This window comes from Dermacentor silvarum, chromosome 1 (genome assembly GCF_013339745.2).
Source record: "Dermacentor silvarum isolate Dsil-2018 chromosome 1, BIME_Dsil_1.4, whole genome shotgun sequence".
Classification (NCBI taxonomy): Eukaryota; Metazoa; Arthropoda; class Arachnida; order Ixodida; family Ixodidae; genus Dermacentor; species Dermacentor silvarum.
The window spans coordinates 138666822-138685105 of NC_051154.1; the positions used below are offsets into that span (position 1 = coordinate 138666822).

The window sequence follows — 18284 nt, forward strand, 5'->3', positions numbered from 1 at the left end:
AACACGTAGAAAAACTGTCGATCAAATTGATCGATTTCGATAGGTGCAGTAACAAAAGAGTTAAGCAGACTGGTTGGGACAGACGGCATGAAATGACTGTGCATCTGTTTCAAAAACTAATGTAATGTCATGAAACCAGCAGCCAAATGCTAAATTTGATTAAAGTGGTTTAAGCGGGGGAAAAATAAAGAATAAAAGTAAACTGTTCAAGTAAGAGCTCCCTTGCCAGCTTATTAATAAAGAATCAGGGTCCGTACAGAACGTACAGAACTCAAAATACAAGGACATTTCAAGGATTTCAAGGATGACAAAGGCCAAACTTCAAGAAGGGCGAAGCAAACCTTATTTGTACATATACATTGGAAAATAGTGGAATCTCCTTCTTAGCTAGAATTTCTTGCAGCTAAGCAGTTGCTGAGTAGGACACGCTTCAACCAGTTCAAGTGGCTTTTCAATGTTGACTTTCCCATAGTAAGCATGTCAATCAATTTCAGCCAAAGATACTCGTCACATTAAAGGTACTTACAACCAATTTTTATGGTACCCATCTATTTAGTGCAATGGAAAGCTTACTGGTCTGAGTGTCCAAACATACAATGGTAATGTAGAAACCACCATGGAACATATTTTAATCAGAATTTTTCGATCTGCAATGAGGATGTAGTCATGCTCAAGAAACATGCTGGAAACAGTGATAGGTGAACGCGACAGCGATTATACGCTGGCATTGGTGGGAAGCAGACGACAAATGCGGCTCTAGCTGTAAGAAATTATTATTTTGTTTATGAAGCCGATGTTCCTGGGGTTCATGTTCTAGAAGCGATGACTTATTTTTACAATAATAGGTGGTGTCCGAATCTACGCCCCAGCGACAGCTCCCTCCAAGTAACCGAAACTGATCTCAAATTAATTAATTAATTAAATTATGGGGTTTTACATGCCAAATCACGATCTGATTATGAGGCATGCCGTAGTGCTCCGTAGTTATATGCTCCGGAAATCTGGACCACCTGGGGTTCTTTAACGTGCACCTTAATCTAAGTACACGGGTGTTTTCGCATTTCGCCCCCATCGAAATGCGGCCGCCATGGCCGGGATTCGATCCCGCGACCTCATGCTTAGCAGCCCAACACCATAGCCACTGAGCAACCACGGCGGGTCCAAACTGATCTCAAAGGCCATGCTTTTGCTGGCTGCATGTGCCAGGCCTTTTTTTTTTTTTTTTTTAGCCAAGCCAAGCTAAGTGGTAGGATATGCTAGTAGTGCTATTATTGCAGTGCTGGCACCCATTCACAGCACAATTCGTCTATGGAATTTTGTACCTCACAGAGACTACAGAGCATTGCTGCGATGTGAAGTTGGTTGCTCTTAATGTTCAAAAGCCGCCCCCAACCTCAGTTTCAAAGGAATTCAAGAAGCACATTTATTTTCAAGAAGTTTTATGGGCCCTTGAATCTCTTTTTCCAAATTTAAAGGTTTTCAAGAATTTCAAGAAGGTGCATGCACCCTGAAAAATTGACTGGCAATTTTATGGAAGAAATACAAGTTATGCAGGGTGAATAACCATAAACAATATCGAAAACAGCACAGTGGTAGTCAAAATCCAGTTCAACTATGTATTCTCTTAATGCAATTTTTTTTATTTCTCTGGCAACTGGAACACTTCCACAGAAGGCCATGCGTTTCTTTTCTTGGCTTTGTGAAGTAATTTTGCCTCACAGTTGCTGTGAGAAAGACCGATGCAGAAGTGGCAAGCAAACTGCATATTTTTATCACCTGCAAGCCAGTATTTTGTCAATGCCCGAGCTGAGCACTGGCAAGCTCATGCATATGGAGGCAGGAATATATGAGCAAAACAGCTAAATCCAGCAGTGTCTGATCAACTTCTGCAGCCAATGTTATAGTGATAGGGTATAATAATGGAACAATAAATGATGCGTGGGGCAAGTTCTAATTGTACACAATTTATATGTTCCGGCATTTGGTGGCCAAGTTTTCATGCAGGCTGGCACATTTCTAACCTTTGTGCATCTTTATCTCAGCTACAGAAAAAAAAAAAAAAAGATCACGTTGTAAGCACCTCTCAAGATTGAATGGCCAATCAGTATTATCAGTTACAAGTCTCTCTAAGTGGTGCAAAATGACGTGAGGCGCACTACATAATACAGCGAGACTTTTAGGCTTAGCATCATGCATGGAAAGCAATAAAGCTTCACAATGGTGCCACAAACGGTAACTAGTTGTGACATTTTTATGCTAGAGAACTCAGCTTGCAGTACAACTTTCTTTCTTTCAAGTGGTATTGGATAGCAGTGACAAATGCAGCAGTCACAGAGTTGCTGCATGTCTGGCATGCTGGTGCTTCAACAAATTTTCACTTAGGAAGGAAACAAATAAAGGAAAGAAAGTTCTGTGTTTTGGGTGCTCAACCATGATATTGGTAATCTCAGGTTCACGTCACAATGGCTCTACTTTGGCTGTGCCTTTCTAGCTCAACTATATACACCCGCAAGTTATCGAGTTAAACTGTTGTGATTACTAAAAAAGCCTGTCTTAACTTTAGAATTGTGTCACTGTCTTTCAAATTTATCTTGAAAACATGTTTAAGGGTGCTCATTTAAAACTTTCAAATGAAAAGACTCTTACGGAAACATGTGAAATTATTTTCAAAGCTATAGAACGTGGTGTATTGATTCAATGACACTGCCTAGGATTTTAAAAAAATTTTCAGATGAAAGTATGACTATTTAATTGAGTTTCAACTGAAAAATAAATGGGTGAAGAAATAACGAGTACCAGATTCTGTTTAGCCATGGGGTCCACAGTCCTTTGGATAAGTGCATGGTAACGCTGACACACAGCAGTGTTCTCTTGTTCCATTTGTTCCATAGGTGACAGCGCTCTCCTGCATGTGCAACAGGAAAGTATTATGCTTGCCTGCCACAAGGTGACCACACAGGGTGGCTATTTTTGTATATTTATATCTAGGTTAAAAGTAGCATACAAAGTTAACAATGGCTGTCATTGAAAAGAAAGGATGTAGCATCTATTAATAGATGCCAAATCTCTCATGCAAAGCACACATACAAACTAGTGCTTCTCTACAGGGTGATGCATAGCTGCTGGAGATACAAGCAAACACTTGTAGAGCCTAAGCTTTTGTTTTGTTTGCAGCGATATTGAAGACTGAGGCGGCATTTTGGTGACAGTTTAGCATAATCCTAATAGGTAATAAATAATTACAAGTATAAGAAACTACATTTTGCTTCACATGGAACAATTTCGTGTATGCCATATTAAACTGAAAGACAACATCACTTGACCAGTGAGACTTCGCACACCCCCTACTACACGTGATGACACTGCGCTACCTCCTGTGCCAGACCAGTTTTTCCCTATCTGCCTCACTTGCCACTTCATGTTCCCCACGAAATCAGAAGAGTCACAGGGAACGAAAAGGGGGCGTGGCCCAGAAGAAGTACACTTGGCTTTTGAGTTGGTACTCATACCAATCTGTTAACCTGTCTCTGTGCATGATCGTGTTCCAACAACATTAAAGACAATGAGGTTTCATTCTAGCTGTCAATGTGATGTTATCAAATTTCTTATTAATGAAGAAATTGCAACTGCAGAAAAATGCAAGAAATTAAGGATGCAGACATTAACATGAATGAAGGTGGCAGAAGCAACACACAGAGACATTGAACCTCGAAAGCAGGGTAATGCATTATTGGCATTTGTATTAACCACAAAGATTATGACAAATGCAAGTAGCTGTTATCAATTATTTTTTAACAGCTGAAATGCCTTATAGTTAGGATCACAAAGCAGGGCTAGCCGGTGCACACTGTAGACAAGCAGCTTAGAATACAGTGAACGAGAGGTCGCAAGAATAGGCAGGTCATGAGAACGGAAGAACTACTAAGCATCAGACAGTAGGATATACAGTCGGCTTTTGTTTATTCAACCCTGATGAAACTGATTGAATTATCTGGCAGGTAAAATTAAACAAGAGGCTGAAAATAAGCCAAAACACACCTCTGCCTCATTTGGCAAAACTTGCCCGAATCTAAGAGACCCCGAATCTAACATGCACACAGTTTTCATAGATTCAAAGTAGGAAACTAATGCAGAAATGACATTAGAGCTCTGAAACAACGTAGAAATCTAACATGTACGAAATTTTTTCACCAAGAAAAATGTAGCATCTCGCCAATTCTGAGAATCAGAAAAAGTTGAAACCAGCAAAGTTTATCTTCACACGATGGAAATTTATTTACGCTTATTGTCCATCATCGTCACTCTCAGACAGCACTTAATCACTCTCTGTGGACCAAACCATGTCGTCCTCCATGCTGTCCAGTGCATGTTTGATATTCCATGTTTATAAAACAACTCCGCAACAATCACAAGCGGGATAGTAGCCCATGCCTAGACTAAACACTCTGCCAATTCATCCTGCAACGCATGCAATTCTCTGGAACGACAAAAACACGTGACACGACTAGTTGCCACTAGCTCAGCATGTAAATACCTTAGCTTTTGAAATAGCTTGCATAACCAAAGACTGAAAGCGGCATGTCGTTATCATGCCGCGTTATGCTACGCCAGAGCTTGTTCTGTCACCATCTTCTAACAGAAATGGCAATGACGCTGGCTAGTCTGGCTCTGACTATAGACTGCTGCAAGCACTATGAACACAGTTTTGGATTCACATCCAATTGCATCGTGCAGGCAATTTTCTTGGGAAAAAAAAAAGGCACGCATTAAAAGCTGGTAGATACTGTAATCATTCATTGTGAGCTTATGCTGCTTTTGCTTAAAAATCGGTCTAGGGCAGTCCCAAAAATGTGTTTTCGGCAGGAGATGGCGTTTTCAATGCATTCACTATCCCCTAGCGCCTCCAAGACAGACACTGTGCAGCCATTGGGATCACTAATGGGGTCAGGCGCTTTTGTGTCAACCAGACAAGTTCAAATTATCTGGTGATGGCCAATTTCAGGATTGAAACAATGAAAGTCTTGGCTTATAGAAATGTATCTACTGCTCAGGATCGTCAATTGAGATCAAATTAGCGAAAAAAATCTAATTAGCCACAGTCAAATGACCTAAGGTCTACTCAGTACTGTATAAGAGAAATTATTATTTGCATTATCTCTATTTGGAAGCTCGTATTTTACACAGAGCACCCTTGGCAAAAAGGTCAGCATGGTGCAACATTCACGAGAGTGACGCCACATTAAACAGAAGTTTTTAACGGCACCTTGTTGCTTGGGTCTTTGCGAGTATACCACATGTTCTCACAGTAAACATGGGGTTGGAGAGCAGTGCAGCATCAGAAGAGGCATCCGTGTGTGGCTGCTGATGTGACTGTCGTGACAGAATCCGAGGAGCCAAAAATGCCACAGATGGCAGACCCTCCCCACCTAGTACCTCGGGCGTGCATGGGGTGTCCAACTCAACAGTGGGCGATGGACACAAATAGGTTTCATTGCCTCTTTCTTGTTCAGCATAGAACTGGTTAAGTGATGTTCCTGCAAAGTAATAAACCCTCTCTATTTCCCATGTCAAAAGCATCACTTCATGAAGAAATTAAAGTACAAAGAGTGACATTAATCTAAAGAGTCAGTTGATAAAGTCTCTTGGTAGTGCTATTCAAATCTGCCAGTTGCTCACATTTCAGCAGAGAATGCACTTTTGTATGTGATATTATGCCTCAATGTATTCTGTGCTGAAATAATAATATTATTGCTACTGGGCACACTTCAATGAACAAGACGTGCAGGTCACTGAGGCAGCTAAAAGTGACAAAGCAGAGTTTTAATAAGCAACAGATTCACAGCGGTGTGTGAAAGTGACAAATACATTGTATATAGTGATTACATGAAAGTGTGTTGGAGGCATGCCTCTCATTTTTTGTTAGTGACAGCCTTACAATACAGTCATAGCTACATGAATGTCCTGGATGTCCTGGATGTTCTGTACAATATTCTACATTGCCCTGCACATGCTTTGCACCTCCTGCATAGGTGTAGGCTTTATTGCAGTTGTTTTTTAGAGTACACACAGGATCACTGTGATTGCTCTGTGTCAGTTGCTGCAGGAACAACTTGTTTTTGGTGTATGAGGAGAATGGAAACAGAGGGGCTCGATTTTTGTTAATCACGACCATATACAGCCAGCAGGCAATGAAGCCAAGGAAATCATAGGGGTAATTAGCTGTGGTTGAAAGTGAAATGTAGAAAATAATGAAGGAAGGGGGAAATGAAAGTGGATGAAAAGATAACTTGTCACCGATGGGGACCGAACCCACAACTTCCTCGTAATGCAAAGGTTGTGGGTCCGGTCCTATCAGAACTGTGTCCTATCTACAATGTCATTAACTTTGAGTTTCTATATGTTCCTTCAATATTATATAGATATGTATATCTCAATGTTACTCTAACAAAGGCTGGTCTATCAGCCAAAGCATTAGTAAAGACATATTTCCAAAAGCTTGTCATATATATAGCACTTTCAAATAAATCCTGCAAGAAACTTGGATGATAATTTCACAATCACACACTTGGCCGTAATTTTTGTATGTTAGAAGTATTATGTATGATAGTGCACAGGATTGTGCAGGAGAGTGCAAAGGGCGTGATGCAGGTTGCAGTTAATGTCTGTGCTAAGCAACACCACACCAAAAATATGTGGTGTATTACTATGCACCCCATATTGCAACCTATACCAGTGGAATCAAGGAGGATTATATTTTTTTCCCATACGTACCATGGTGCACATAGCGTCATCACTGCTCTAGTGTACTCGTGTACGTGATTTCACGGCAGCATCGTAAACAAACAAAAGATGGAAGACTAGCATTGGCTGGAGGAGGTTTTTGCATGCTTTTACACAGCCTGCATGACTCAAAAGCAGCAAGTTGTAACTTAATTCTATGAGCACATCATACACATCATTGCCTCCTAGTTTCCAAGACACTAGACAACAATGAATAGCGAATCCCTGTGAGAGAGAATAACAAACAGACACACAATATGAAAAACTTGCCAGAGGCTGCTGTAGAGGAAGAAATAACATGCACCACCTTATCCAAGCACAAGGCTGCTTTCAGAACTGCATTTCCAGTTTTAAGGCTGAGGGTAGCTTTACTGTACAGCTTCATAAAACAGCAGTGAAACAAACAGTCTACAAAATCTGAAGTACAGCCGACGTCCGTTGATTCGACCCTGACGGGACTAACCAAACTGGTCGAATTAAACAAAAGGCAGAAAAAACGCCGAAACATGCTGTTGATACACTTGGCAGCATTTGCCTTTAAAGTTAGCTCCACTGCAGTACAGCGTGTTATGCGGTGAATTATACTAAGCGTTGAAAGGGGCCACTGTTACGGGACATATCACGTGTTCCTTAATTTGCACACGCACATGCGCCGTCTCTGGTCACAGTACGAGCACCGACACGCTAAGTTTACCGGCAGGCCTTCAGAGTTTTAGAAAGACCCCTGCTCTTTTGTTGGCTTTAAACGTCCCCTCGACTTTCCGAGTTTTTTTTTTTTTTTTTTTTCATCGTACCGCCTTTCTTTTCACTAGCTTTCCCAAAACACAGGTGTTATTTCTCCGCTTTTCGGTGCACAGCGCGTGCACGCGCGTATAACTAAGGAACGCGTACTAGGCACCGTTAACGGTCTCCTATACGAGCTAGACGCCCACGGCAAGCAAAACGAGGGCTTAAATCGCCACAGCAACGTCAGAAACAGCTTTGAATAGCTGCCAGTATGCCTAATAGGCGTCTAGGTGCTCGTACTGTGACCGGAGAGGGCGCGTGAGCGCCTGTACTATGTCCCGTGACAGTGGCCTCTTTCCATTATTAATATGCTTCACCGCATAACACGCCTGTATTGTGGCGAAGCTGACAAGTCAAGTTTGAATTATTCGGCAAAGGACAATTCTGAGATCGAAATAACGGAAGTTTGGGCCCACAGAAATGTATAGGCACCGGCTTGTACCTTCGGACGGGATCAAATTAACCGAAAAATTGAATAACTCGAGTCGTATTAACGGAAGTCTACGGTAAATATATCTAATTTTGTCGATTTTCTCCAAGTTACCATGCTTCCAAATACCTTGCGCACCTGGTATTTCACGTTACGCTACGTATGTACTTACCTCTCCTTTTTGAGATAAGTTCTGAACAGTCACTCCTACCGCTCAGAAAATGGTCACATCTACAGCTGAGGACCATTGCTAGATGACAGTGCTACCATGACAGTCCTCTCAAACAGACAACACACAAACTTTGGAGCATACATTTTTTTATACGACCAAACTTGCGCTAATAGACTTGTGCACCTGCTTATAAAAAACTATTCTTTTTTATATGGAACCTTTTTAACCATGTGTGCCACAGCATGCAACCTTCTTTTTGTTGCACATGCATCCACTAACCATGCCAAAAGAATGGGAACTTTAAGTCACAAACAAAATTCAACAACTAATCAATGCGACCTTGAACATGAATACGCTTCTTACATACCTATTATCTTTTCCACTCTGTCTAGGCATTGCCTTGCAACAGAAATTACTTTTTTGGCATTGTTCACAGGTACAGGAGTCTCTGGGATGCCTGTTCCAGGGAAAAAAGAGGAAAACTTCCACAATCGTTACAGAAGTAACAAAAAATTCCCTCCAAGAATAAGGCACAGCTGCATGTTCCTAGTTTTTCTTTCAGGATCAGAACTGCATGCACAATTTGGATAATCTAAAGCAATCATTTACGAAATTTGGTGACTAGAGGTGTGTAGAGCATCATCACCAGCCCGATAATATGTCTACTGCAAGACAATGAATGCTCATAGAAATGTCAAACTACCCATGCCCTGTGTCAACCAAATCCACCCATATTATATGCCTCCAAGTTTCATATTTGAAACTTCGATTTTATGCTGTCCTTCCATTGGTATATTTGGTAACCCTAGTAGATCATCAGTTATCTGGCCTATGCAGGGCCTGCCCCCAACGTCCACCTCTCTTTATAATCTCAACTAAAACATAATCTGCTCACGTTTGAATCTTAATCTATACCGCCCTCTGTTTACCTCTTGAATAAGCACGGTGATCACACAGCTCTAGTAATTGCTCCTGATATAATGTTGGAGGATGTGCCTCTAAGGTGAGCACACGTGTTACATTAAAGAATCCATATATGTAAAAATATATAAATATTAATCAAGTAGGCAAGATGGGGCACATTATACGAGTTTGAACTCCTCGTAAAGGTTTTAAAACATACTCTGCTTATAAAAGTAATGTCTCCTTCGTCAGGGACCTAAGTGTTATTGCACGATGGCAACATGCCTGCAGAAAATAGTCAAACCTCACTTTAACGAAGCCACATCAACACCAAAATACCTTTGTTATATCCAATATTCATTATAATCATATATATAAGCACATATTCGTTACACACTGATGTTGGTAAGAAACATCTTAGATTTACATGATCATCATATCCAATAATTAATTATATCCATGTTCATTTTATTGAGGTATAAACATGTGTAAATTTAAAATTAAATTCTGGGGTATTACGTGCCAAAACCACAATATGATTATGAGGCACGCCATAGTGGGAGACTCCAGATTAATTTTGACCACTTGGGGTTTGTTAACGTGCACCTAATGGACGGTACATGTGTGTTTTTGCATTTCGCCCCCGTTGAAATGTGGTCACCGCAGTCGGGTTTCTATCCTGCACCCTCTGGCTTAATAGCTCAACACCAAAGCCACTATTCCACCACAGTGGGTGAGGTACAAACATGTGGAAACCAATGATAAAAGAGAAAAATATACTTTTTTTAGGCTTCTGTGTACATCCATTACTTGATGCCACACTGGCAATCATCACAAGTTAGCAATAAATGAGAATGAATGGCCGACATATGTGCCTTGATTTCTAATGAAAAATGACCCATCAGTAGAAGGCAATTTTAGATTCTTGCTTAACTTCTATGATGTGTGCATTCAAATTTATATGAATTATTTAATACTTACGCTATCTCTCTCACTCTCCTTTTTCTGTGAACATCTAGAGTTATCATGCCTATCCATGAGACATAGCTCTACACCGAACTTTCCGATAAAACATAAATTTCACAAAATATGGCGAGATATCACCCACTTTAGCAAGTGCACTGCAGACTACACACTGTCACAGCCTACTCTTGCATTTTAAGAGCAGCTTGCAGCAGCCATAGATGGCATTTTATTGTTTACTTGTGAGTGTTGCGTGTGACGCCACACATTTACCAATGTAATGTTGTAAGCATGCACCGCTAACAAACATCAACAAATATATATTTTCGTGCTCAGATTACGAAATGTAGCTTCTATGAGACATCCTCCACCCCTCTCTTTAGGAGGGGGAGTTGAACAATGACTTCTGATAATACGTCAGTCATTTTCCAACTCAGTAAAGGGCACAGAGGCATCACTGGCAGTGCTGAACATAAGAAGCACAGCCAGAGTGACACTTCAAGGAATTGCACGTGTCGAAAAATTCAGACCACTAAAGGGCACCGCTAATGCTTCGACATGCTGCTGGTATGTAATGTAGAAGCTATATATTTCTACAGCTGCTATTGGTGCTTCATAATTTGTGAAAGATAGTTGATGAGTGTAAACAACAAACCCACCAACTTGTGCAAAATACAAAAAGAAGAGACATCCCACTAAAAACTATGACGTTCTATGGTTTTCCTATGGACATCCACTGCCAGGACATGGATATCCTAGGCATGTGTTGAATACATCCTGCGGATGTCCCTCACATGACCATTTGGCCACACTTTCCGTGCCCTCTGGACATCCCTTGCATGTCCACAAGGGACATTATGGGGACATGTTGCGCATATTTCTACGGACGTCTGCCAGGGCCTTTTGCACAGTGTTTGCCATAATGTAAATTATGGTTGCAGCACACGCTGTGTGACAAATGCAACGGGCAGAGCATCCACGCATCAAGAACAGATACACTGTGTGCACCCTTTCCGAGTGCGCACACATGTGTGGAAGTGCAGTACACTCCTCATTCTTCTAGGCCTTCCGCCAAGCGCAAGTGCCTTATTGAACTAACTGAAGTTTTCAAAGTAAATTGCATCAGAAAATTCGTACAGTACATACATAACACATGAGCTGCAGACATGATAGCTTCAGACTGTAATTCAAACATGCGAGAAAACATCATTCTGTTACAAGAAAACTCAGACAAAGCCTCAATTGGAGAACAAATATTGACATGTATGTCAAAAAAGGTCCAAGTGGGATAACCTTGGGACATCCATGGTAGAATATCCGAAACAGGTCCATGTGCAATATCCTTGGGGCATCCGTAATAGGATATCCAAATGAACTAAGTGTTTTCACTGGGATGCTAGCTTGCTCAAAATTTCATAACAGAGACAATTATGTTTATAAGGTGTAAATCTTAAAGTGATAGCCTATAGTGAACAGGTGGCTGAGCAGAATCCAAAACGCATTTCAGAAATGACAAAGAAGTCATGCACTTCATGCACACTGATAGTGAAGTATCAGATCTATATGTGGAAAGCACACATAGTCCAAGCTTTGCCTGGACCAAGTGTGCTTTTCACAAGTAGATCTGATACCGTTAAACCTGCTTATAACAAACCTCCATATAACGAGTACCTAGATATAACGAAGTTTTTTTATTCCTCGCCGTTACTCCATAGAAGCACATGTATTTCAGACCTCTACATAACGAAGTGACAGCGGGAGGCCCCCTCAAAATAAGGAATTTTCCCCGCCGACAACCTAGAGATTGCGCCCCAAATTTTGTCATTTTTGCGCGAGCAGAAACCAGAAGCACCTTCTCCGCCCAACGGAATGCGAAGTGGCGGCATCGCGCTTGGCATGCTCGAATACACGGCGAGTGCGAGGCGAGAGCGAGCGCACGTGTGCGTGCGTGCGCAAGGCGGGCCTGCATCCCTCGACCCGGCGATCTTGCCGCCGCGGGCATGACCTTTCCCCCTCCCTTCATTCAAACCTGATCCTGCTGCTTGCTGCAGCTGGCCTAGCCCACCAAGCCGGCACTCTCCTTTTCCAGTTGATGTTGCCGAAGGGGAAAAAAAAACTTCTTCTTTCAACGCGCTGGCAGCGCCACTCTTTGGTTACTGCGCAAGTCTCTGCGCTTCACTTCACTAACTTGACACTATAGGTGACACTAACCTGACACTAGGTGACACTATACGATGCTACGGAGCCATCGTGTCGCTCGCCATTCGTTTCCGATGCCTCGCGCTTGTGCGAAACGACACGCGTCCATGCATCCAGTACCTGGTGCGACATTCCAAGGATGAGTGCTTCGACGAAAACGGAAAACAGGGGCGCGTTACAATCGAGGGCGTGTTAGAATCGAGTAAATACGGTAAGCGTTTCTTTTTCGAATTTTCGTGCCTAACTTGCATATAACGAAATCCTCTCTATAACGAAGTTTTTCGGGAATTGGTCAATTTCGTTATATCTATATTTAACTGTACTCAACTACTGTGCATACACTACTTATTGCACATGAAGTGATTAGAATCATACTCACCATGAGACTCGTAATCCTTCAGCAAGCTGGCAGCAATGGCATCCAAGCTTTTTAAATAGTTTACATAGGCTTTCTGGAAGTATAAGTGAGGGGGCTTGTACACTTTCTGAACTTGGTAAGAAACAGCAATATGAGCGCTTGTAATAATGTCGCGTGAGCATCGACTACATGTCATCTCAGCACCTTATAGCAACGAAATTCAGCGAGGCATTGCGCCTGCACACAAAGCAGACACGACTGCAAGCGCCATCTGCTACGATGTTCACTGCAGGAAGACACACGTCTTGCCAGGGTTATCTGAAAGATCCTGCTTTAAAAAAAATTAAAAACTAAGAGCCCTTCCACTACTGTAAAGATGGAAGCCAGCGAAGCTGTGACTATGGTCGGTCTGCTGTAGTGAATATTGCTATAGTGAGATTATATATTATCATTATTGATTATATTGGGTGCTTTCGGCATGTTCATCAAAGAGCAAGGACACCGGCGTCTTGTTTTCGCCTGGCGCGATGGCCAAGTAGTGTGTTTGTTGCGCCAAGTCCGTCCGTCTGTCCCTGGCTATTGTCCGTCCCTGGTGTTGTCCATGGCTCATACCCACATAACTAATGCGGGTATGCGCCACACATGATTTTATTATTGTTAATCGTGACGTAACTGACAAGCATGTGATGGTATTGATGTCATGACCTATCAGCCATGTTAGTCATCTGTTTTGACACCTGTGCTAAGGCACAACTAGCGAGAAACCGCCATGCACATGGAGCAGAAATGCTGATGACGATAGTTTTTTTCTACACGTGGACACGATCCTGGGAGAACGAGCTCTAACAGCTTTGCTGTAAATAATTAATGTGAAGCAGAACCTAAGGCCCCGTCGGCGAAAGCTCTGCAGAACTATCAATAAAGTTGTTACCAACGAAAGCAGAACACGTGCACGACAATTAAGATGTGTCATCTTCAATGCACTTTCCATTTTTCTTTCGTTTTACAGGACCCACGCATTTACCATAACGTTAAGATGAAAAAAAAAAATAATAAATGGAATATATCAGCACATATGGAGTATTTTTTGTGAACGATGGGGCCTCGCGGATAATAAAGGCAGGGTGTGTGCACACCTGAAGTGAACAGCGTAGCAGACGATTCTTCCACTGGAAAGTGCTTTGTGTGCTTAGACGTACTATTACCGATTTCACTGCTTCTCACCCTTATAAGGCGCTGACATTCCATGCAGTCGATGCTGGCACAATTTCATTCGAAATTTAGGAGGCTGTACATACATAAAATTTTTTGTCAGGCATGAAACATTTATAACAGGATGAGCAGAATTTTGTAGCCAACAGAAGGCAATACTGTAGCAGGTAAACACGACGTGTGTATCACAGCGAAGTTGCTGTTGAGAAGATCCCAGACTCCATTGCAAGAGCCTTAGGCTGCCACAGTAAGTGAGTTCAAAACTGGAAGAAACACTGGTCTAACAATTTTAATATGTAGCATTCTTTGCCTCATACCAAGTACATTGTGGTAGGCAGGCAGGTTCATGTCTTGCCTTGTTTTGAGCCTCTCCAAATAAACAATGATGTGTCTGATGGTGGGCTTATAACCCAGGTTTCGCACCGTAAAAGCCCAATGCGCTACCCATTAGTAGGCCAGGGACATGTGCATACTTCTCTCATGCCAGCACCAACTAGAGCACAGAGACATTGGCGTGTGCAACACGTCACAAAGCAGCAATATGCTTAAAAAAGAGCCCATGGGTGGGTACCAGTTTCCATTAGGCCACAGAAGCAGGAACGGACATTGTACCAGCTTCGGGATAAACACAGATAATAACAGAGCAGGATGCAATGTTTCTTCACGAGATTACAATAAATCAGTCATGCCAACGTCATTACTGTCATACTATCATTGTCGGCTTGCTGCTGTCATCAGACATGCTTGCGTCGCACAAACCATTGTTCACCTTACACAAATATATTTATCCATCTGATAATGCTCTGCAAAACCACGAACTATACTGGGTAGCCAGCTACTTGCAAAATGTTTTGCTTAACGATTTATACAGTGCATAGAATCTGCATTATTTAAAAATTTTTTTCATGATGAATGCAACTAATTTATGGTTAAGTGGAACTTACTGTTGAGCAAATTGGCAAGGGTTCATTTCTTTGAAACGGTGCCACAGAAAGACATGAGCACAGAATGACACCAAGAACACAAGCTTAGTGTTTGCAGCAGTGGTGAAATGGTAGAACGTCTGCCTCATATGCAGGAGGTACTAGGTAGGAATTCTGGTAATGCCGGAAAACCCCTGGTTTTTTCAAACGGGTAGAGATTTACCACAACATGGCACTCGGTTGTTTATATGGGTTCACATCTAGAAAGGGGGCCCTATAGGGATTAGCGAGGGTCTCTGGGCACCCCTTGTTGCCTCCACAGCTTTGGTGAAATAGTTGATCATCTGATACTGCTGTCCAAGGCAGAGAAGTGCTGCTGCCAGGCACCTACAGGTAAAATAGGTAAAAGCGCGCTCCTGGCCAGGTACTCAGCAACTACAGGAGTTCCAGACGTTTGGAAGGTCACTCACCTATTGGGAAGTTGGCAGCAGGGGACGACTTTTGTTACGGTGCTTTTGTTAGTGTCATTCCATGTTCATGTCTTTCTGCGGTGTCGTTTCGAAAAAACAATTTAAGTTGTAGTATGTGCTATGTACCTAACATTTTATTCAGTAATGCAGGTCAATTCTACATGAAACTTAACTGCCTGCATATTTTGTAGTTCGTGGCACATTGCACTGAATACCCCCATACCCTTCATGCATAAAACCAAACTGAAAACGTCGAAGCATTCAAAATGAATGGGTGTAGTTCTTTATTACTTTTTATTTTCACATACAGAGCAACGAAGATATTTTTCTAGCAGAAGGTGTAAGAGCCAACTTTGTATGCATTTACTGACATTGTCATTGCACCAAGCTTAACCATATTTGAATAAAATATTTAAAATCCTGATAATTTGACATTGGAAACGCATAATAAAAACAAATTTTGTAGTAACATTTAACAATTAGGCGTACAGGGGGCTACACTGGCATGTTTTGATCAGTGTTTTTGCTCAGCATCACGGTATCTTGCCTACATGATCAGTATTATGGAGCAATACATACGATTAAATGTTATCTAATTGACATCCAATAGACTGCAAACATGAATACCAAGAGAAACAAAGTGAAGTAATAGTACAGTCTCCAATTACTCAGTCTACAGTCGAGTGGCTGACAATATTTCCCTTTCATGAATTTTCATCTACCTTGCGGGCTTTCATAGAACTGATTTGCTGTATTTGATCAGTGTACGTCTCCTTCGAGTTGTCGATTAATTTGACCTCGGTCTGTGTTCTGCTCTGGTTAGCTCAGATGGTAAAGTGACTGCCCTGAAGCAGCGTTGGTCTCGGGTTCAATCCTCCTGCACCAGGATCAATTTTCTTTCAAATGCAAAGCTTTCTTTCTGAGAAACTCATACAGGTATCCTTTATAGCCTCGTGCTACAGTCGGGTGAATGACAAATGCCCCATTCACTCACTTACAAATCTTCTTTCCCACAGAAGGTCATGTAGATATTCAACCGTGTTACACAAGAAAGGTGTCAAAGTACACATTGTCAGAATTTGAAATTACAATGTTTCAATGCTCCAAAACAACAACAGAGGTTACAAGAGACGCTGTAGTAGAGGGCTTCAGATCAATTTTGTTCACCTGTGGTTCTTTAACATCCAATCAAGGCACAAGCATTCTCATATTCTGCCCCCCTTGGAATGCAACTGTGGCAGCCAGAAACAAAACTCGTACAACCTATTGGGCAGCAGCACTACACTGAGAATCAAACACGTATAACCTTCTGGGCAGCAGCACAACACTAAGCCATCAGTCATTAATAGGATCTAAAATATTAAGCAGATGAGCTTTAATGCAAATGTACAATGTGCACCAAATTACAATATGCCCATGGTGCCAATTTTCAATTGAAAATAATACATATAGAAGCACTGTTCCCAATATTTGTGTTCCAGAGGAGTTCTTGCAAAACAGGTGCCAAACTATGAATGGATTATACAGACAGGTATTTGCTACAACTCAGATTTATACACGAGGGGGCCTCCACACTTTTATCTAAATGTGCATCTACGCCGCAGGGCAAGCTGCGTCAAAAATTATAAACAAAAACAAAAGAAATAAAATGTTCTGGTAGATTTCAAATGATCCATCAACTTCATGATACAATGAACTGCCTTTCTAACAAATAGCTTGAAACCTCAAAAATCCTTTGTGATACAGATAGGTCACTTTGTTGTAAAACAAGCCCACCGTACAACTTGCTATAAAGCAGGTTAAGCACATTTGGCAAAAAGAAATTTTTTTATTTAGCATGACTTCAAGAGATGCCTAGTAAATTAAGTCACTAATTTTCTTCTGCACACTTCATTTGATAGAATGTGCAACTGTGGCTGGATGCTATGGCAATGAGATTCGTGACATGCAAAGAGGTGAAATCCAGGAGTGATGCAGAATACAGCTGCAGAGTGTGAATTGCCTGCCTTCTCAGAATCCTTGGTTAGCCTGCAGGCTCTTCATCACTGCTGCCTTCGTCAATCTCCATCTCACCCTTGATGGCGTCGACGATGTTTCCCAACACATCGGTTGGAAGTAAAAAAAAAAAGGAGGGGGGGGGGGGGGGGCTACCATAGCTGCTGCGTTGTTCAAACCCTCCCACATGGTGGCACTTAATTCCTATATGCACAGCAATTCTGCAGCACCTACGAAGGGAAACGGTGCCGCCGCCACATGCGTTCATTGTAAAAGCAACAAATCAGCAATTGTGGACACCTATATTCCTTCACTGCAAATTCGTTCTAGTGGTCTTTGCTGTAGAGGTGTTCACAATATACATGGCAGATAGAATTTCGACCAGGACATACAAAATCCTTCGTTACGTGGGTCATTTCATTGTAGGAGGCATAGAGCAGAATACAGACCCAAGAAGACACAAATACATGCGTCTTCAATTGAATTCATTTGTTGCTTTTGTTGCTAGAATACCTTACGGTGTCATAGCAATAAGACCACATTGCAACTCGCATCACCATCAATGCAAGTGCTGAGTGGAAATTGGCAGATCGCAGTAGGAGGGCCACTTTCATTTAAAACTTCCATCATGGTTAACCATCAACGCACTTCTACGTCGGCCGAGATAACACATGCACCGCACCGATGACATGCTCATTATTAAGGCAAGAAAAACGTCAGCCATTTCGCAACTTGCGAGAGATCTGCAGCTTTGTCACTAAGACCAAACTTAAGGAGCTTGGCTTTGCAATAATCATGAAATTCATGTACAATCTCGGTGTATCGCATTGAGATGAAAATCTGCGTTTAAGGCAATTCTTTCCTCCCAAAAGAGACTTGTACCTGAAACAACTGGGTTTTATTGCGATAGCAATTATATGGACACTCCAGGCGGATTTCTGCCGTCGGCGTCGTCGTGAGGTTCCGTATGAAGTCCAACGGTGATGAAATCGTCGCTGCGCGCAGTATGTACGAATGAAAGCGCGCGAGGGACGCGCGCTTTCAAGGGGAGCGAACACACGGCGTAAAGCAAACGCGACTTATTCCGTCGCGC

The 18284-nt window shown here is 41.9% G+C and overlaps 1 protein-coding gene across 2 annotated transcripts in view; it reads right to left on the bottom strand.

Annotated features, from left to right (window-relative positions):
• Positions 1-18284, bottom strand: part of LOC119436117 (VPS9 domain-containing protein 1-like) — an 80767-nt gene that overhangs the window by 19730 nt on the left and 42753 nt on the right. For both annotated transcript variants that reach the window (XM_049660916.1, XM_049660917.1), the window contains exons 2-5: positions 12613-12685; positions 8536-8625; positions 5264-5534; positions 2797-2905 (exon numbers count right to left, since the gene is read on the bottom strand). In XM_049660916.1, coding sequence (XP_049516873.1) covers positions 2797-2905; positions 5264-5534; positions 8536-8625; positions 12613-12685 — 543 coding nt within the window. The remainder of the gene's footprint in view (positions 1-2796; positions 2906-5263; positions 5535-8535; positions 8626-12612; positions 12686-18284) is intronic.